Consider the following 22539-nt stretch of genomic DNA (forward strand, 5'->3'; position numbering starts at 1 on the left):
CAGAAGTACTTTCCTGCATGAGCGGTCATCATCTTGCAAGTGAGCAGCAGAATGTGAAAGTGGGAGAATGTAATTTGCCACAAATTTAGACAAAACCAGATCATGTTCAATGTGCTGAGATACCCAAAAGGGTGTGTGTGTGTGTGTGGGGGGGTATCAATGATTATAATGTACAACCACGGGCCAAGGCTTAACAATGCCCTTCACATTTGCATGTGTGAGCAGTAATTTCTGGTGGGGAAGGAATGTAGCAGTGATAGTCTTTTGCAGCACAAATAATAAAGAATTGTGCAGCATCTTAAAGTTTTATTTGGTCTAAGGACTTTCACAGAAAGCAAACTGTGAAAGCTTGTCCCAAATAAGATCTGTTTAAAGTGCGAGAGGATGCAAAAGCCATGTATCTGAATGAATCAGATCCTGAGCAGAATCAGCCCCTGGTTAACTCTTGGATGGGAGACCACCCATGGATTGCAGGTGCTGCTAGGCTACATTTCAAAGAGAAGGACCTGACAAAATCACCTTTTGAGTATCCCTAGCCTTTCAAAAAGCTTATGAAATTAATCCGGTCACTGTAAGTTTACAAGCGATATGAAGGCACACATATACACACACAGAGGTGAAACATAGATGTAACTCAGGGTTAAATGTGTTCATGTCTTCATTTGGATGGTGCACTAGGAAGTATATACAAAATGTCTCTCCAAAGCAGTTGTCAAGATTGAGTGTGTATATATGCTGCTGATCAGAACAGACCAGCATATCTGCCCAGGCATTCAGCGAATAAGCTCATTGGCTGATGTAATCGGGTCGCAAATCTGTAATTGTAGCAGTATTGAATGACTGAGGATGGTGCAATATCTCTGCCTTGCAGCGTTTTAATTTTTGTATACTTTTTATCATGTTTTAATTGTTTTGTTTTATAGTATACTTGTTGCTGGCCCTCGTGGCAGACTGTAAGCCGCTCTGAGTCCCCTCGGGGAGAAGGGCGGGGTATAAATGCATGTAATAATAAATAAATAAATAAATAAACAGAGGAGTACCTCAAGACATTAAGAAACACTCACTTCAGATGAAACAGCAGGGAATAGGAAGCTCCCAGCAGAAAAACAGCCTCATTTTTCTTCTTCTCACAGCTGAAATAGGCAGTTTCCTAGGACTTTATCACACAAGGCAAGCATTGCACCTGGTTAATGGTATGGTTTGGGGTGGGAAAGGTAATACTGTTGCTTTGGGAAGTTCGAAAATTTTATAATTTGCTTCAAATAATCCAGAGAACCATCTTCTGCACACTCTGATGTAAGCAAGTTGATTATGTAATCCTTTTTTTAAAAAAAAAAATACAGGATGTTCTCCCCATCCAACCTCTGTTTCCCTCAGTTAGAGTTTATGAAAATTCCATTAAAATTAATAGGCTTTTGCTGAGACACTGAGTGGCATGGAACAGCAAGCATCCCAGCATCCAATTGTGTGCAATTGTTTCAGCAAGAAACAAAAACACCACCAACCCCATTGTTATAGCATTATTATGTTGAAACACCAGATTTACAACTGGAGCCAACATGAACAGATGGAAGCAATTTTAGTGACCATTCTCCATTTCTGATGTACGCTTCAACCCTTTCCCCACAGTTGCTATGAATCACTTTCTTCATCTCTTCCCACACCCATCTAATTGGGCAGTGTATTTTTGATCTTCAAAAGGACAGGTGGCCCAACTGAGACACGGAGTCCTAAATGCATTGGAAGTGTTTCACCCATTGAAGATTGATAGAGACATCTGTTTCTAAAGCATGAAAAGTTATTAAAAGTAATTAGTTGCAAGGAGCCAGAGTACAATGGGTGTGTGGTATCCACTGGGATATGGTTCCAGGACCTTTGTGGATACAAAAATCCATGGATACTGATGTCTCAATAAATACAACGATGTAGTAAAATGGTATCCTTTATTTGTTTTAATGGCAAAATCAAGATTTATGGATTTAATTTTTTAAAATCATGGTTGGTGGAATCCATGGATGCAGAATGTGAATGTGAAAGACTGAATGAATGTGAAAGACTGACCTTAGTGGCTTGAGTGTTGGACTGGAGATCAGGGTTCAAGTGTCCACTTGTCAACAAGTGGACAAGAGTGGACAAGAGCCTCGTCCTCTCTCAGCTTGTAACAGTGAATGAGAAATTAGATCATCTCCTCAAAGGAATTTTGTTACTGGTAAACACCACTAGACTACAGGATGTTCCTGGGGAGGATAATAATAATACTGGTTATGATCTAAAGGAGGCCAGTTGTCCTTCAGATTTGGTGGGAGAGGTAGAACTTGGGCTCCAAAAGGGTAGTAAGGAGCTAAGATTAGAAAATGACGAGGTTGAGGGAGGGGATTATTTGTTTGTTGTTCAAACTGTTCAAAGGAGGGAAGGTATAGATCTAGATTTGGCAGCGGTGAAGCCGATAACTAATTCTCCGTTGGAGAGGGATTTCTCTCCTCCATACGTAGAGGATTACTATGAACATCTTGTACAGACGAAACAGCTGGCTTTTCAAATTGAAGACTCTATATTGAACAGGGGTAGATGGACCTCGGAAAGAGTGATCCAGAGGTCCTTGGGTCAAATTCTTTCAAGGAGCCTGACGACAGTCAAGATAAAGATGATCACTTGGCTCCATAAGGGCTATCAATCATATGATCGCTCTTTACGCCTTATCTTCACTTTTGAGGATAAGTCTATAACAGAGGAATTATGGGCCCTTAGGTTCCGGCTGCTCTCATGGGGCATTACCATTAGAAGAGTATTTGTGGACCCCGTGATTCGCCCTTTGGTGGCCAACCTATCTTTACACACTCAACCATCTGTTAGGCCCAGAGACAATAGGATGTGTAGTCCTCAGCATAGGCTCCCCCCTTTAGAAAAGTCTCAATTAGAGACTCTGGCCCAATCATTTTCCGTACCAGACTGGCAACTTTCACCCTCTTCAACCTCACTACGTTTTTCCAGTAGGCCCAATTTATCCCCTTCTTTTGAAGTAAAGTTAGATGGTGTGTTTAGTAACCTTTTGGATCCAGGGAGCTGACTAGATTCTCTTAAGGATGCTCCAATTGAGCCAGACTCCTTGGGGGGTGGGGAACAGGCGAGGGGTGGCTCCATCGAGGTCGTGTGGGGGAGGAGGAGGAATTGCCGTCAACGAATTTCCAGAGAGAAGCGCAACAGGGTTTTTGCGACCCTGGAGAAGGATAGGTGTGGTAGCCTCCATGGTAGCCCCTCCCGGCTGAAGGTCCTGCTGTTTAATGCCAGATCCGTCAAAGGTAAATCATCTATTATCCAGGATCTAATCATGGGTGAACATGCAGATCTGGCCTGCAGCACCGAAACCTGGTTGGATGATCTGGGTGGGGTTAGTCTTACACAAATGACCTCCTATATATACAATTGAAAATGAATCAGTTCAGTAAACAATATATCTGGCAAATTAGTATACTGTTTAAATTCACAGTAATATCAAACACCATCAAATGGATTGTCCAATATACATTGAAATGCAGTCGGCGTTAAATTCACAGTAATAACAAGCAGCCTCAAATGGATTGTCCCAATATACATTGAAATGCAATCAGCGTTGTGTATTCCAATGAGGAGAAGAGTAAGTCCGCCACGACCGGTTTCGGCCCTGCATCAGGCCTTCCTCTGGTGGTCTGAAAATAGTTACGTACACTAACATAAGTAACAAAATATATCCATAAAACATCATCCATTGCCTAATACTAACATGGTTCCAAACTTAACACTTGTTCTCTTTAGAGATACATGTCCTTTACATTATGAAATGTATATCAAAGACACCAATAGTTACATACACAAAATATAAGTAACTACCTATCCATTGAATAACAACTATAAACAACATTGCAATATACTTACATAGTTCCAAATTTAACACTTGTTCTCCTTAGAGATACCTGTTTTTTACAGTGGAATCTAGGTCAAAGGAACAAGGAGTGGCCATAAGCATTAAAGAGTTACATACATCCAAAAAATTGTTTTTAAACAAATTGTATATTTCTAAAACAGTATATACTCACGGGATACTCTGCTGTGTGTTAGGTTCTAATTGCGAGTATGAAAAGCATCAAGGGGTTGCCTCAATTTAAAGGGGAAGATGTTAAAGAAACAGAAAGGTTTATATGAAGATATAGAAGAAATACCACCAGATGGTGCTATGAGTACCCTTATTGTATTGGGTGTATTCAATTAGGGATTTATAGTATGCTAAGGTTCTATATATAACAACTGTATGAATTTTGTTCATTTAAGCCCTGTGGATGTTCTGTCCGTAATCTGAAAATCCAATATGTTTCCCTTTGCAAAAGTTTATTATTGAAGTCCATATGTTTGGATTGTGATACTACTTCCAGTATGTGGTATTTGAATGATTCAGGACTATGCTGTAGATCATAGAAATGTTTGTACAGTATGGATTCTCTGACATGATTTCGTATTTTGCTCCTGTGCTCTATAATTCTGCTCTTAACTTCTCGACGAGTCTGCCCCACATATGATAAATTACAATCACAAATTATCATGTAAATAACCCCTTTGGTTGTACAGGTGGCAAAATGGGGAAATTTAAATTCGAATGATAGATGTTGGTGTGTCAAGATTTTGGTCTCTATCAATTGGCTGCATACTGAACAATGATGGCAGCGATAGTTGCCCACCAGATTAGATTTTACAGTCCGGGGCCTATTGGTTATGTTTGAATGTACCAATATATCCCCAATATTCCTTGTTCTTTTATATGCTACCAAAGGGGGTCGATCACATCCAGGGATGTCTCTTATTAAGTTCCAGTATTTTTTAACAGTTTTGATGGCTAGATTGGACAAACTTGTAAGTGTGAGTGGCCATATCAATCTGTCTACTCCTGGTCTAATTTTGTCCTCTAGGAGTTTAGATCTAGGAATACTGGCAACCTTCGAGTAGGCTGATTGTATTATGGACTCTGGGTAACCTCGATTTCTGAACCTGCTTTTTGTCTCTTCCATTTCCTGATTGAAGTCCTGTAGAGTAGAGGAGTTGCGTTTGATCCTGAGCATCTGTGTAAAGGGTAAATTATTTTTTAATGTCCAATGATGGTAACTGTTGTAATGTAACAAAGAGTTTCTATCAGTGGTTTTACGGTGGTTACTCACTTTCAATCGATCATTTTCCTTTGTAACCACGACATCAGCTGGCTTCCAAACCAGATCTTTGTCATTAGCTAAATTGTGAAGGATGTGCCATTCCTTACTGGAAAAATTTATACTGTATGATCTTTTGTGCTTTATAATTGTACAACATAATTCTTCAGATACTGTCTTCTCAAAAACTCTGAGGCCAATATGGTCAGTCGTAGGAAAAAAATTACTCCGTGGTTTGAAAGTGGAGGTAATAGGGTTTATTTTGGTTCCAAAATGATGTCTTAATCTAATGGTGCGAAATAACCTAGCTAATTCTATTCGCATCCTAAATGGATTATACTTAGGTTTAGGGACAAATGATAGACCTTTGTTGACAACCTCCCTCTCTTGAGGGGTTAGAACTCTTCTAGATAAATTCACGACTAGGTCTTCCGTTTGGCATTTGGAGCCTCTTAAAAAAAAACAATTGGGTCTATTCCTAGTACGCCCCGTACGTCTGGGTACCCGAATGTTATCACTCCTAGTAGAGGCCATGCTACGTCCTGAACTGTCTGACATAGATTCTGTGTCTTCTTCAGAAGTATATTCACTAAACCTTACTTGTTTTTTAGAATATTGGCGTTTAGAGTATAGCCACTGGTAAACTCTGTTATTGTTGTAATCATTTTCATCCCGCTCAAACTTTTTAAGTTTGAAAGATCTAAGTTGTTGGGAAAATTCTTTAAGTTTACATGTGAGGGTGTCCAAATCAGTTTTAAACTGATCCTCAGAGTTGAGTCTCTCCAATATAACCTGAGTTTGGGTTCTTACATTGGCAATTTCATCATTGGAGCGTGCAATAAGTAAGAGCATCAAATCCTGCGAGCACTTATTGAGAATTGCCACCCATTTTTGATTAAAGGATTCATCATCATGAAACATTCCTGGGGGTTTAAAAATCCGTAATCCCCTAGGAATTCTGTTAGCTCTGATATATTCTGCCAATGTTGAAGCATGTAAATCTAATCTAATCTCTCTGCGTTTCAGTTTTTCATACTCCCTTATGCCTGTTGCCGTGTTGGGGTTACCAGAAGTAGATTCCCCAGATTCAAATAATGATCTGTCTTTGATTAAGGATTCCTTAAATTTATCATCAAAACTTAATCCTTGTTGCCACTCAGCCATGACAAAGCAAAGCTTTGGAAAGAACACTCTAAATGGGTTCCTGAGTCAACTCAAACACAAATGACCTCCTATATATACAATTGAAAATGAATCAGTTCAGTAAACAATATATCTGGCAAATTAGTATACTGTTTAAATTCACAGTAATATGAAACACCATCAAATGGATTGTCCAATATACATTGAAATGCAGTCGGCGTTAAATTCACAGTAATAACAAGATCTGGTTTGGAAGCCAGCTGATAAAGGTGGAGCCATAGTATTAATGAATCGCACTGATTATATGGATGAGATCCATAGACAATTATCTGTAAGAGAACATTATCTCAATATAGAACGGGACCCTACACACCATATCCAGTCAATTATAAGAACGGTGACATTGGAAGGGCTGGCACTTGGATATATATCAGAGGATGTATATAAATTTCTACATACACCATGGCCCAGAATCCCTGTACTATATACTCTATCCAAAATACATAAAAACATCAGACCGGTACCTGGCCGTCCTATTGTATCCGGATCGGGCTCAGTCTTAGAACCACTAGCTAAATTTGTGGACCACTATTTACAACCTTTTGTGAAACAGACTTCTTCCTATGTTAGAGATACAAAACATTTTATTAACATTATTGAATCCTTGGTGATCCCAACAGATGCAGTCCTGATGTCTGTAGATGTAATATCACTGTATACCAATATTCCGTTAGAGGAGGCACGATATATATGTGAATCAACCTTGAACAGGAGGCCTAATCACCACCCTCCCACCTTTTTTTTGTTGGATCTTCTTGATATTATTCTTGAAAAAAATTACTTTAAATTTGATGAAAAATACTATTTCCAAATACAAGGTGTAGCCAGCGATAGCCAGCGATAGCCAATTTATTCATGGATAATTTGGAGAATGAAACTATCTTGAATCACACAAAGAACCCTGTAGCAGACGGCATTATCAAATATTGTAGATTTATTGATGATATCTTTATCATTGTTAATTCACATCAGGAGGCAGTAACGTTATTATCCTGGATCAATACAATTCACCTCAAAATTAAATTTACAGGAAACATCAGTTCTACATCCTTGATTTTTCTAGATGTCGTGGTTACAAAGAAAAATGATCGATTGAAAGTGAGTAACCACCGTAAAACCACTGATAGAAACTCTTTGTTACATTACAACAGTTACCATCATTGGGCATTAAAAAATAATTTACCCTTTACACAGATGCTCAGGATTAAACGCAACTCCTCTACCCTACAGGACTTCAATCAGGAAATGGAAGAGACAAAAAGCAGGTTCAGAAATCGAGGTTACCCAGAGTCCATAATACAATCAGCCTACTCGAAGGTTGCCAGTATTCCTAGATCTAAACTCCTAGAGGACAAAACTAGACCAGGAGTAGACAGATTGATATGGCCACTCACACTTACAAGTTTGTCCAATCTAGCCATCAAAACTGTTAAAAAATACTGGAACTTAATAAGAGACATCCCTGGATGTGATAGACCCCCTTTGGTAGCATATAAAAGAACAAGGAATATTGGGGATATATTGGTACATTCAAACATAACCAATAGGCCCCGGACTGTAAAATCTAATCTGGTGGGCAACTATCGCTGCCATCATTGTTCAGTATGCAGCCAATTGATAGAGACCAAAATCTTGACACACCAACATCTATCATTCGAATTTAAATTTCCCCATTTTGCCACCTGTACAACCAAAGGGGTTATTTACATGATAATTTGTGATTGTAATTTATCATATGTGGGGCAGACTCGTCGAGAAGTTAAGAGCAGAATTATAGAGCACAGGAGCAAAATACGAAATCATGTCAGAGAATCCATACTGTACAAACATTTCTATGATCTACAGCATAGTCCTGAATCATTCAAATACCACATACTGGAAGTAGTATCACAATCCAAACATATGGACTTCAATAATAAACTTTTGCAAAGGGAAACATATTGGATTTTCAGATTACGGACAGAACATCCACAGGGCTTAAATGAACAAAATTCATACAGTTGTTATATATAGAACCTTAGCATACTATAAATCCCTAATTGAATACACCCAATACAATAAGGGTACTCATAGCACCATCTGGTGGTATTTCTTCTATATCTTCATATAAACCTTTCTGTTTCTTTAACATCTTCCCCTTTAAATTGAGGCAACCCCTTGATGCTTTTCATACTCGCAATTAGAACCTAACACACAGCAGAGTATCCCGTGAGTATATACTGTTTTAGAAATATACAATTTGTTTAAAAACAATTTTTTGGATGTATGTAACTCTTTAATGCTTATGGCCACTCCTTGTTCCTTTGACCTAGATTCCACTGTAAAAAACAGGTATCTCTAAGGAGAACAAGTGTTAAATTTGGAACTATGTAAGTATATTGCAATGTTGTTTATAGTTGTTATTCAATGGATAGGTAGTTACTTATATTTTGTGTATGTAACTATTGGTGTCTTTGATATACATTTCATAATGTAAATGACATGTATCTCTAAAGAGAACAAGTGTTAAGTTTGGAACCATGTTAGTATTAGGCAATGGATGATGTTTTATGGATATATTTTGTTACTTATGTTAGTGTACGTAACTATTTTCAGACCACCAGAGGAAGGCCTGATGCAGGGCCGAAACCGGTCGTGGCGGACTTACTCTTCTCGTCATTAGAATACACAACGCTGATTGCATTTCAATGTATATTGGACAATCCATTTGAGGCTGCTTGTTATTACTGTGAATTTAACGCCGACTGCATTTCAATGTATATTGGACAATCCATTTGATGGTGTTTGATATTACTGTGAATTTAAACAGTATACTAATTTGCCAGATATATTGTTTACTGAACTGATTCATTTTCAATTGTATATATAGGAGGTCATTTGTGTTTGAGTTGACTCAGGAACCCATTTAGAGTGGGGTTAGTCTTACCCAGCTTTGTCCTCCGGGTTTCGGGGTGCATCAGCAGGCCAGGCCAGGAGGGTGGGGAGGTGGGGTTGCGGTGGTCTTTAGGCAGTCCATCGCCCTGGTCAGATGCGTCGCTTTGCAATCGGTCGGGTTTGAGTGTCTCCACTTGAAGGTGGGTACCCGGGACAGTTTGGGGATTCTGCTGGTGTACCGTCCACCCCGCGACACAGCAGCCTCCCTGCCTGAGCTAGCAGAGGTGGTTTCTAGCATGGTGTTGGGTTCCCAGCGCCTGTTGGTGCTGGGCGACTTCAACATTCATGCTGAGACCACCTTGACAGGTGCAGCTCAGGAATTCATGGCCGCCATGACGACCATGGGTCTGTCCCAAATAATATCGGGTCCCACTCATCAAGCTGGACATACACTCGACCTGGTTTTTGTTGCGGGCGACGGTTTGGTTGGAGTGGAAGAGCAAATTATTCTTCCATTGTCATGGTCCGACCACTATCTGATCAGTTTAAGACTAACCGTCTCTTCCAACCTCCGCAGGGGTGGTGGACCAATTAAGATGGATTACGGATTTTCTGGACCAATCGCAGTCTGGTTTCAGACCTGGCTATAGTACCGAGACGGCTTTGGTTGCCTTGGTGGATGACCTCCGCAGAGAGCTGGACAGGGGGAGTGTGACCCTGCTGGTTCTCTTGGACATCTCAGCAGCTTTCGATACCATCGACCATGGTATCCTTCTGGGACGGCTCTCTGGGATGGGCCTTGGGGGCACTGCATTGCAGTGGCTCCAGTCCTTCCTAGAGGGCCGTTCCCAGTTGGTGAAGCTGGGGGACACCTGCTCGGACCCCTGGCCATTGACCTGTGGGGTCCCGCAAGGTTCCATTTTGTCCCCCATGCTTTTTAATATCTACATGAAACCGCTGGGTGAGGTCATCCGGAGTTTTGGAGTGCGGTGCCATCTCTACGCGGATGACACCCAACTCTACTACTCCTTTCCACCTAATTCCAAGGAAGCCCCTCGGATACTGGACCAGTGTCTGGCCGCTGTATTGGCCTGGATGAGGACGAACAAGCTGAAGCTCAATCCTGACAAGACAGAGGTCCTCCAGGTCAGTCGTACGTCTGATCGGGGTATTGGGTGGCAACCTGTGCTTGACGGGGTCGCACTCCCCCTGAAGGCGCAGGTCCGCAGCTTGGGGGTCCTCCTGGACTCTGCGCTGACACTTGAGGCCCAGGTGTCGGCCGTGGCTGGGAGGGCCTTTGCACAACTAAAACTTGTGCGCCAGCTGCGACCATACCTCGAGAAGTCAGATCTGACCATGGTGGTCCATGCCTTAGTTACCTCTAGACTGGATTACTGCAATGCACTCTACGTGGGGCTGCCTTTGAAGACGGCTCGGAAAGTACAACTAGTACAACGATCGGCAGCCAGGTTTCTAACTGGGGCAGATTACAGGGCGCGCTCAACGCCGCTGTTTAAAGAGCTCCACTGGCTGCCATTTATTTTCCGAGCCCAATTCAAGGTGCAGGTTATCACCTACAAAGCCCTAAACGGTTTGGGACCCACCTACCTTCGAGACCGCATTTCCCCCTATGAACCCGCACGACCTCTTCGCTCGTCGGGGAAGGCCTTCCTCTCGCTTCCACCAACTTCGCAGTTGCGGTTGGTGGGGACGAGGGAGAGGACCTTCTCCGCCGTGGCCCCCCGGCTGTGGAACTCGCTCCCCAGGGAGATTAGGCAGGCCCCTACCCTACTTTCTTTCAGGAAGAGCCTGAAAACTTGGCTATTCCAGAAGGCCTTCGTTGACTGATCCTTGTGGGATCATGTTATTTACCTATTAAGCAGTAGACCCTCTGGATTGTTTTTAGGATTCATTCAGCACTTTAAGTATTACACCTGCTGTATAATTATCCCTCCCTGATAACTTGATATTGCTTTGCACCTTGGCCTGGATCTTTTGACCCAAATCGGGATTTTAATATTATTGTGTATTTTGACTTTTATGACTGTTTTTAATCATGTTGAAGTTTTACTGCTCGGTTTAATGTTTTATCTGATTTGTGCTGTCGTGTCTGGGCATGGCCCCATGTAAGCCGCCCCGAGTCCCTCCGGGGAGATGGGGCGGGATATAAGAATAAAATTATTATTATTATTATTATTATTATTATTATTATTATTATTATTATTATTATTGTCAACAGAAACCCACAGAATGATCTTAGGCAAGTCACACTCTCTGAGCCTCAGGGCAAAGCAATGGCAAACTTACTTTGTATAAATATTGCCACAAAAACATCCTGATAGGGTCCCCATAAGTTTATAATGACAAGAAAGCACACAACCATAAGCAACAATTAGCTCTCAAATGGTGTCCTCCAGTTATGAAAGAACCCAATAGCACATTTGAAACTGAAAAAAAAAGATGTTTCTAGCATAAGCTTTTGGGACTTCAGGGTGAACAACAAAGTGGCATTTTGTACCACCTGTACTTCTTGCTCCAGCATGTAACAAGTCCATCCACCCTATAACTATACAATCTGAAATTTAGATTTACACGGAAAGAAGGGGTTATTCATCATTGAGTTACAACATTAATGTGCCTTTTATATGAGTATCATTGTTATGGCAAAATTTAATTATTCCCAAGCCCTGTCAATTTCACAGCTGATCATTTATTCCATTTCCTGAGATGTAATTAGAATACACCAAACCTATCTAAATGAAGATCCTGAGCAATTGGCATTGGATAGTAGGTAACCTAATGTTTTAAAAGATAACATAACCTGATGTTTTAGTAATCTGTACTGTGAATAAGGGCAAATATTGATTGTCCTAATGCTTAACAAAGTCAAATGGCACAGAGGGGTGCACCATAACAATGGTTATATTGAATAAACGCAGTCTCTCTTTAATTCAGGTTTATAAGCTAACAAGAAGGAGTTCAAGCGCTAGATTTTGGGAGGAAGAGGACAGAGCTCAGATCATTAGAACTTAGTTTGTGTACACCAAAGGGCCAAGGTTTACTAGAACCAAGTTTAATGTATTCATCACCACTGGAAGTGATATGAAAGATGATGATGATGATGATGATGATGATGATGATGATGATGATGATAATATCTTTATTTATATCCCATCACCATCCCCCTAAAGGGACACAGGGTGGCTTATAAGTCAACAAAAGTGAGACATAGAACATATAAAATACAACATGAATTTGCCCAAAAAATGAGCAGCACCAAGTAACATAAAATAACAGCTTTTTTTTTCGTGTCAGGAGCAACCGAAGTTGCTTCTGGAGTGAGAGAATTGGCCGTCTGCAATGACGTTGCCCAGGGGACGCCCGGATGTTTTGATGTTTTACCATCCTTGTGGGAGGCTTCTCTCATGTCCCCGCATGGAGCTGGAGCTGATAGAGGGAGCTCATCCACACTCTCCCCAGGTGGGATTCGAACCTGGCAACTTTCAGGTCAGCAACCCAACCTTCCAGCCACTTAGTCCACTACGCCATCTGGGGGCTCCGGCAAATAACAGCTTACAAAAATTCATAGAAAACATCTCAATTAAAATAAAATAACCAATGAAGCATAACAATAAATTGTAGTTAAAAGCAAATTATGCAAACCAAGATAAATCAAGATAAAAGACCCCAAGAGCTGCTCAGTCAGAAAGATTCAGAATGGGAACATAAGAGTTAGATGGGAACACAATGGCAATCCAGTTCAACACCCTGCCATGCAGGAACACACTATTAAAGCACTTTCAACAGATTGTAGAGTACTTGGAGGGCATTTTTTTTGGATCTACTGCCATATTGAGAGGCCAGAAGTTATCAATCCTGATCATCTTTTGGTGCTTTAAAGAGGGATCTGTTTCTCTTCACAGTAGGAATCCCCTGAAACAATAGAGATTATTATGTCCTTCAGCATAAGTGGTGTTGCTTAAAAAAGGAATGGATGTTGGCTAAAATTGTGGGAAAGACTCTTTGGGGGGTGTTTTGGGGATTCAGAAGTGGTCTGGGAGCCACGATTCCCACTGACTGTCTATTAGAGCAAAGAATAATATGATTCTGCCTTAAAAATCTTCCTATATTGCAAACTAAAAGTGAGGCTACCTATCTAGTATTTTAAAATACGACTCAAGCTGCTTACAGCTAGATTATCCCAGTAATCCTATAAAGTAAGCAGATTTCTACTGTCCGGTTACGTACCTGTGTTTGGCACATTATGGCAAATTCTTAATCAGGAATTGCGTAAAAATTGCGTAAAACCACAGTGATCTATAAATAAGGCAACAAAGTAACCATTTCTATTGCATAACATTGATATTTTATATGCACATGCACAATTGTCTATTTAATTGTTGATACTGTATGTGTTCAAGTCTTCTCTGACTTGTATGTCCGAAAAGGTTTTCTTAGAAGAATTCATTGAGTGAGCTTGCTCCTGCCTTTTCCTGAGGCTGAGAGTGTGACTTTCCCAAATTAGCCACTGGGTTCCTATGACTGAGTGGAGAAAATTAAACCCTAGTCTCCCAGTGTCCAAGTATAACATTCAAATCACTGTACCACAATGGCATTTTACATGCAAAATTGTTTATATAAGAGGTACACATGAAACTGCCGTATTGTCATTGGGATGGCCAGCTTACCTATTTCGAAATTATTCCATCCATTGATAAAACTGGTGAGGATAGGGTTGAGAGATGTCATTAAAAAGAAAATGTCAGAGAAGCAAATGCTTGTCATGAAAACAACCAAAACAGTAGAAAACTGTAAGAGTGCAGCACATTTGTGCCTTCTGTTCATGCTGAATGCAAAAGAAATCAAAAGTTTACAATGCAAAAGAAAGACAAAATCTACACAAATTGATTTTGTTCAAACATTATGACGGGAGAACAAGATAAATCTCATTTTAGATATATTTGAAATATATTCTGATACTTTGTTTCTCTTTCGTATTGGGATACATTTCAACCTGCCTTGATCAAAATCAGTTATTCCTCTGCTATCAAAGTCTCCGACAAAGAATCTCATTTTTTACAAGATCTTTTTATGCCCACATAGCCCCCATTTTTGTCATGATTTTCTGTTTATCTGGGAGGGCAGTGGAAAAGGGATGGAGAAAAAGACATGTTCTGTGTTGAGTTGCATCAGCATGTTTGCAGAAAGCAATGTGATAAACAAAACCTAAGATGGGAATGAAGAGGGCTCTACTCTAACCTAATCAAACCTACTGTAGGCATATGTGCTTGCCTACAGCAGGCAAGGCAAATAGCAGGTTCCCCTAGAATCCATTAACAGCAAAACTGAGAGAAAAGGAAGAGTAGATGAGCCTGCTTCACCAGTTACCCCAATGTAATTTTTAACAGCATAGATTTGTCAAGTGTTCATCTTCAAAAGAAAAGTAAAAATTAGAGAAAGAAAAATTCATCCATGGGTGCATTTCAGTTTATCTCTAGAAGTTTCCAAAATCTTTATATTTACTTATGCAAGGCTTACCTGACCTAGTTGTTTCATATCCGGTGTGCATATTGTTAGTTGTGAATAAAAAGTTGTTGAAGTAGTTAAATTTTTATAGACACCTGTTGTTACATATCTTCTTGTGGCTTCTGGTTTATGATAACCTCCTCCCCCCCCCCAAAAAAAAAAACAATCATAGGATATTCTAAGCATTATTTGTTCAGGAGTTTGCTTTTGCCTTTCTTTGAGGCGTAGAGAGTGCGACTTGCCCAAGGGCACCTAATGGGTTTTTATGGGGAGTGGGGAGTTGAGAGTCATAATCCAATATTCAAAACACTGTTACCTTATCTGCTCTTTACCTTATTATTTCCCATTTATTTCCCCCTCCAGTTCCATATTCTGCTGAGAACTCCCTCCCCAGTGAGATTAGATCAGCCCGCTCCCTCCTAACCTTCTGCAAAAAGTGAAGACGTGGCTCTTTGATCAAGCCTTTGGAAATGTGGTGCAATAATTAGATACGAAATATGTGTAATTGACTGATGGAATGGCCCTGGACTATGCCTATGGATCACCTGATTTACCCTGCTGTATTCTGTTTTTAAAGGCACAATGAGAGCTAAAAGATGGGAAAAAATACTATTCCTCAAGGACCAGGAGGAAAAGGTGGATCTGGGTGGGCATAAAAAGATTTTATAAAAAGAAGCTTCTTTGTCAGAGACTTTGTCAACTGCAATATGCCTAAATCTGTGAAATGTATGATCCAACAACTTCCTAGCCCTTGAACCAAACCTAAAAAGTGTTATGTGCAGTTCAGGACTGAGAGAACACAATTTTGAAAGCCCTATCTCTAAACAAAATCGGACTTCTTGCTGCATAACCATCATGATGCAAACATTTACCTTTATTGTTATGTGCTACGAAGTCATTTCTGACATGGCATCCCTAAAGTGAACTTATGATTGGATTTTCTTGGTAGAATGTGTTCCAAATGGTTTTGCCTTTTCTCTGAGTCTGAGAGAGTGTGACTTGCCCATAGTCATCCAATGGGTTTCCATTCAAACCCTGGTCTCCCAGAAACCACTATTCCACATCGGTTCTCTTATTTAACTTTTTTATTGTAACATAACTGCTAAGATTTTTCATCTACAGATACTTGCCTGTAAGCTAATTCACACTCTCATAATAGAGTGATTCTTATTTAGCAATAGGACATGAGTTAAAAATGGGAGAAGACAAGATGATTTTGAAATAATTTGTAAAATGTAATTTTAACCACTTAATCCTTTGCAATTAGGCATGTGTTTCAGTGTGCCTTGACTCTGTAGAGGATTAGCTGTAGAAACGCTATACAATACAATGCAACCCATTTTGAATTTTATCGCATCTTCATGTATCTTTCAAAGCAGCGTTCTAAAATCCCCAATATTCTTCTTGAGGTGTTTTTGTTCACATTTTAATGCTAATACAATGTGGTTATAAGTTAATTTGCATTTAGATGGTTTTCCCTATACAGTTAACATGTCATTATAAACACTTCTAAGGCTTGCTTTTCAGTGACTTTTTTAATGCTACACCTGATGGAAAAACATTTTAAAGACAATTCCCTTGTAAAAAAATATACAATAGAAAAAGGCATAATGATTTTTTTTGTAGATAAATTTGAAATTAAATGCTGCTTTACAAAAAAAGAAAACATTCTACTTAGGAATCTGTTTTACTCTAAAGTTACATCAATGTTGTTTGCCTCCACTTTAACTGCCAAGGCTCAATCCTATAAAATCATGGGCATTGTAGGCTGGGTCTACATTGCCATATAAACCAGTTTCTGAATCTAGATGATCAGATTTGAACTGAATTATATGAGTCTACACTGCCATATAATCCACTTCAAAGCAGATAATCGGGTTTCAGAAACTGGATTATACAATAAATGTAAATGGGCTATTGACAGGAGCAGAATTCAAAACGATCTTGACAGACTAGAGAGATGGGCCGAAACTAACAAAATGAAGTTCAACAGGGACAAATGCAAGATACTTCATTTCGGCAGAAAAAAGGAAATCAAAGATACAGAATGGGGGACGCCTGGCTTGACAGCAGTGTGTGCAAAAAAGACCTTGGAGTCCTTGTGGACAACAAGTTAAACATGAGCCAACAATGTGATGCAGCAGCTAAAAAAGCCAACGGGATTCTGGCCTGCATCAATAGGGGTATAGTGTCTAGATCCAGGGAAGTCATGCTCCCCCTCTATTCTGCCTTGGTCAGACCACACCTGGAATACTGCGTCCAATTCTGGGCACCACAGTTGAAGGGAGATGTTGACAAGCTGGAAAGCGTCCAGAGGAGGGCGACTAAAATGATTAAGGGTCTGGAGAACAAGCCCTATGAGGAGCGGCTTAAAGAGCTTGGCATGTTTAGCCTGCAGAAGAGAAGGCTGAGAGGAGACATGATAGCCATGTACAAATACGTGAAGGGAAGTCATAGGGAGGAGGGAGCAAGCTTGTTTTCTGCTGCCCTGCAGACTAGGACACGGAACAATGGCTTCAAACTACAGGAAAGGAGATTCCACCTGAACATCAGGAAGAACTTCCTCACTGTGAGGGCTGTTCGACAGTGGAACTCTCTCCCCCGGGCCGTGGTAGAGGCTCCTTCCTTGGAGGCTTTTAAGCAGAGGCTGGATGGCCATCTGTTGGGGGTGCTTTGAATGCGATTTCCTGCTTCTTGGCAGGGGGTTGGACTGGATGGCCCATGAGGTCTCTTCCAACTCTACTATTCTATGATTCTATGATGGATGAGGCACTAGAGCTCTTCGGCAGAGGAAACTAAAGACCTTGTGAAAGTATAAATCCAGGATCCCATAGCACTGAGCCCTGGCAATTAAAGTGGTGTCAAACTGCATTAATTCTACACTGTAGATGCACCAGCCACACTATTACTCTTGCTAGTTTAGAATAGTCTGTATTCAGTGACTGATGCTCTCAGTCTATCTGGTCTCACATAAAGCTCTGTTTTACAATATTCTGTCAGCAAGTTGGGCACCTTGCTTCTGAGCTATGAATTTTTCCTCCTTGAACAGCACAAGAAACACATTATGTAAAAAGAAAGATCCAGGGAAGTCATGCTACCCCTCTATTCCGCCTTAGTCAGACTACACCTGGAATATTGTGTCCAATTCTGGGCACCTCAGTTGAAGGGGGATTTTGTCAAGCTGGAATGTGTCCAGAGGAGGGAGACTAAAATGATCACGGGTCTGGAGAACAAGGCGTATGAGGAGCGGCTTAAAGAACTGGGCATGTTTAGCCTGTAGAAGGGAAGGCTGAGTGGAGACATGATAGCCATGTGTAAGTATGTGAGGGGAAGTCATAGGAAGGAGGGAACAAGCTTGTTTTCTGCTGCCCTGGAGACTAGGACGCGGAACAATGGCTTCAAACTACAGGAAAGGAGATTCCACCTGAACATCAGGAAGAACTTCCTCACTGTGAGGGCTGTTCGGCAGTGGAACTCTCTCCCCCGGGCTGTGGTGGAGGCTCCTTCTTTGGAGGCTTTTAAACAGAGGCTGGATGGCCATCTGTCGGGGGTGCTTTGAATGCGATTTTCCTGCTTCTTGGCAGGGGGGTTGGACTGGATGACCCATGAGGTCTCTTCCAACTCTATGATTCTAGGATTCTAAACTCCCTCTGAACAAATTTTCCCAAGAAAATCTTGTAATAGGATTGCCTTTAGGTAAATATAATTTGGAAATGACTGGAAGGCACACAACAGTAGTAGTTTTATGTTATTTTACAGATAGGGAAATATGGTGTGTGTGTTTGAAAAATAAGCTGTAATTATCTATGACTGGTACTTAATGCACATCTTTTAATGACTATTGGCCCAAAAAACTTGTGGGCTGAGATGATTCTGAACTATTGTATCAACCCTATTTATTTGTAAATGAAGCAATCAGAACTAATATTAACTTTCCATTTTTATGAACCACCAAGGCTAAATGCTATGTTTTTATAGTTTAACTCACTGGTTCTTGAACTGTGGGTCTCAAACCCAAATGGGGTTCCCTTAGCTCACATGTGTCAAACACAAAGTTTGCGGGCAAATCCGGCCTGCCATGTCATTTTATGTGGCCCCCCAAATGCTGGATATTTTGACTACAGCCGATGAGAGTTGTGATACAGTAACATCTGGAAGGATGCATTTTGTTGTTTAACCAGGATACTCGGATTTGAATTTAAATACAAGGCTTGTGAATATGATGCCTGACATTAAACTTTCCCCCACCCCAGGACCACAAGTGCTGTTGGGGTTGCAATTCTCATTATCCCCAGTCTGTGTTGCGGATAATCAAAAGTGATGGTAGTTGTCATTCAATAACATCTGGGGACCCAAATAGGGTACAAATTAAATATGACTACCACTAGGGGTGTGTGTGTGTGTATATATATATATCCCCTGGTGGCACAGTGCGTTAAAGCGCTGAGCTGCTGAACCTGTGGACCAAAAGGTGTCAGGTTCAAATCCCAGGAGCGGAATGAGCGCCCGCTGTTAGCCCCAGCTCCTGCCAACCTAGCAGTTCGAAAACATGCAAAGTGAGTAGATCAATAGGTACTGCTCCGGCGGGAAGGTAACGGCGCTCCATGCAGTCATGCCAGCCACATGACCTTGGAGGTGTCTACAGACAACGCCAGCTCTTCAGCTTAGAAATGGAGATGAGCACCAACCCCCAGAGTCGGTCACGACTGGACTTATCGTCAGGGGAAAACCTTTACCTTTACCTTTATATATATATCTATATATATAGATATATATATAGTTAGTCCTGTGTATCCATGGATTCTCCATCCGTGGATTCAATGGCCCTTTGACATTGCCCTTGCTGAAAATGGGTTTGACACCCCTGCTGTACAGGCATAGGCAGAAGGTGGTGTCAAGCTGCATTAAATCTATAGTGTAGATGCACCCTTAGTTCCTTGGAGTCCTAATCCAATCTTCAAACAACTATCTCTGGGCTGGCTTTCAGACTCTTTGACTAATGTTGCAATAAGTCCCAACCTCAGATTGGGTCCCCTACGCTCAATGTTGGGATGCCAAAAAAATTAGGCTGTAAAGTTCCTTCATATTCCTTCTTATTTGCTCAGGGAATAGGCTACTTGCTTCCATGGGCTGTCTCTTGCAGGAATGGGCAAACTTGGGCCCTCCAGGTGTTTTGGACTTCAACTCCCACAATTCCTAACAGCCAGCTGTTAGGAATTGTGGGAGTTGAAGTCCAAAACACCTAGCGGGTTAAGGTTTGCCCGTGCCTGCTATAGTCAGCCCATGGAAAACAACGATTTTGGGTTAGTCCCTGTGGATACTGTGATTGGGGTGGAATGCATTTAAATATGTAATGGTGTTAATGATACAAAGGGTTTAATTATTTTTAACACACATACACATACATATAGTATTGAATTCACATTTTTTTTAAAATGTCATTGTATCATATTAACACTCAAGATGGCTAAAAGCACATTAAAAACAATATAAGTTTAAAATAGTAATTAAAATAAGAATAAAAGCATACATTTAAACACTAAACAATCGATGTATTAAATTGGTTTTTTTTCTTACAATACTATAAAAAATCTTCAAAACAAAACACACAACATTAGCAGCTCAACACGCATCAATCTGTAAAAAGGCCCGATAGAACAGAAATGTTTCAGTTACTTCACCGAATGTAGGATATGATATGGTCCGATGAGGCTCTAGAATAATGTATTTGGTTTTAAATGCTTATTGATGTAAATATGGTTTATGTGTTGTATATGCTGTTTTTGACATGAGTCACTTTTAATATGTTGTAAGTCGCTTTGGGTCCCATTGTGCGAGAAAAGCAGGATACAAATATAAATTATTATTATTATTATTATTATTATTATTATTATTATTATTATTATGTACATAACTGTGGGAGTTGAATAATACAGTCAGGTTTCTACATTCAGTGGGGTTAGGAGCACAATACCACCATGTTCTGTTCAACATCTTTATTAATGACTTAGATGAAGAGTTAGAAAGCATGATCATCAAGTTTGCAGATGACACCAAATTGGGAGGGATAGCCAATACTCCAGAAGACAGGAGCAGAATAAAAAACAATCTTAACAGATTAGAGAGATGGGCCAAAATTATCAAAATGAAGTTCAACAGGGACAAATGCAAGATACTCAACTTCGGCAGAAAAAAATGAAATGCAAAGAAACAGAATGGGGGATGCCTGGCTAAACAGCAGGACATGTAAAAAAGATCTTGGAGTCCTCATGGACAACAAGTTAAACATGAGCCAACAATGTGATGCGGTGGCTAAAAAAGCCAATGGGATTTTGGCCTACATAAATAGGAGTATTTTATATAGATCCAGGGAAGTCAAGCTACCCCTCTATTCTGCCTTGGTCAGACCACACCTGGAATACTGTGTCCAATTCTGGGCATCACAATTTAAGGGAGATGTTGACAATAAATAATAATAATAATAAAACTTTATTTATACCCCGCTCCATCTCCCAAAGGACTCAGGGCGGCTTACACTGGGACAAGCCCAAAACAGTATTACATCAATAAAAACAGTAACATAATAAAATCGCAATATAACACATTTTACAAAAGTTAAAATAGTTTAAAACATAGACAGTAATCCCAATCCGTAGTCAAGCACAATAGGCCAGGGGCCATTTTTAGGGGAATGGAAATCTGAAAATGCATATTCTTCAGTGACTAGGGATGGGAATGACTAAAGGTAATAAAGTGCATGGAATGACCAAGGCCTAGGTAAAGCACATGGACAATTATCAGTTATGAGAAGGGCTTTTGTATACCTTTTGTATTGTTATCCCAAGACCCCCTCAATATATCCCATATATATTGAGCATGGTGATCAGATCATAATATGAATAAACATAATAATAATAATAATAATAATAACAACAACAACAACTTTATTTGTATACCTATCTCCCCAAAGGGGACTCAGGGCGGCTTACATGGGGCCAAGCCCGAATAAAAACAATAGCAATATAAAACACAATAGACAAGAGACATGCACAATTATAAAAATTTTAACACTACCCAATAAAAATAAATGACAAAAACTAATAAAAACATGGATTAAAACGGAGAGGTTGCAAAAGTAGACTGGGTAAAGTGCACCATATAAATATTGTAAACACAAGGTGACTGATAAAGTGCTGCAAATTCTTGGAAGTGCAAATTGGGATGGGAGTAGACCCTGTGTCTATATCAAGTGGACAAAGGTAAAAAGTGCAAATTGGTACAAAAACTGTCACGGATACCAGATTGTTATGGGGATGAGCAATCTTTATCCAAAGATCTGAGTGAAGAGCCAGGTTTTCAAGCTTCACGAGGTAAGGTTGCAGTTGGCGCACAAGTTTTAATTGTGCAAAGGCCCTCCCGGCCGCGGCCGACACCTGAGCATCAAGCGTCAGCACTGAGTCCAGGAGGACCCCCAAACTGCGGACCTGCGCCTTCAGGGGGAATGTGACCCTGTCAAGCACAGGTTGCCACCCTATGCCCCGATCGGACATACAACTGACCTGGAGGACCTCTGTCTTGTTGGGATTAAGCTTCAGCTTATTCGCCCTCATCCAGCCCATCACAGCTGCCAAGCACTGGTCCAGTATCTGAGAGGCTTCCTCAGATACAGTTTAAATAAATTTAAATAATAACAGTTTAAATAAGAAATGTAAGGCCTTCTCGCAGACCACCCTGAGAATTTCGGGGGGGGGGGGGGCTGAAGCCC

General features: G+C 40.5%; 1 protein-coding gene across 1 annotated transcript in view; it reads left to right on the top strand.

Moving 5' to 3' along the window:
• The first annotated feature begins 5372 nt into the window (after positions 1 to 5372).
• Positions 5373 to 22539, top strand: part of rfxap (regulatory factor X associated protein) — a 28388-nt gene continuing 11221 nt past the window's right edge. The window contains exon 1 of the mRNA XM_062974347.1: positions 5373 to 5418. Within this exon, the coding sequence (XP_062830417.1) occupies positions 5373 to 5418 (46 nt within the window). The remainder of the gene's footprint in view (positions 5419 to 22539) is intronic.

The sequence above is a fragment of the Anolis carolinensis genome, chromosome 3 (assembly GCF_035594765.1).
Source record: "Anolis carolinensis isolate JA03-04 chromosome 3, rAnoCar3.1.pri, whole genome shotgun sequence".
Classification (NCBI taxonomy): Eukaryota; Metazoa; Chordata; class Lepidosauria; order Squamata; family Dactyloidae; genus Anolis; species Anolis carolinensis.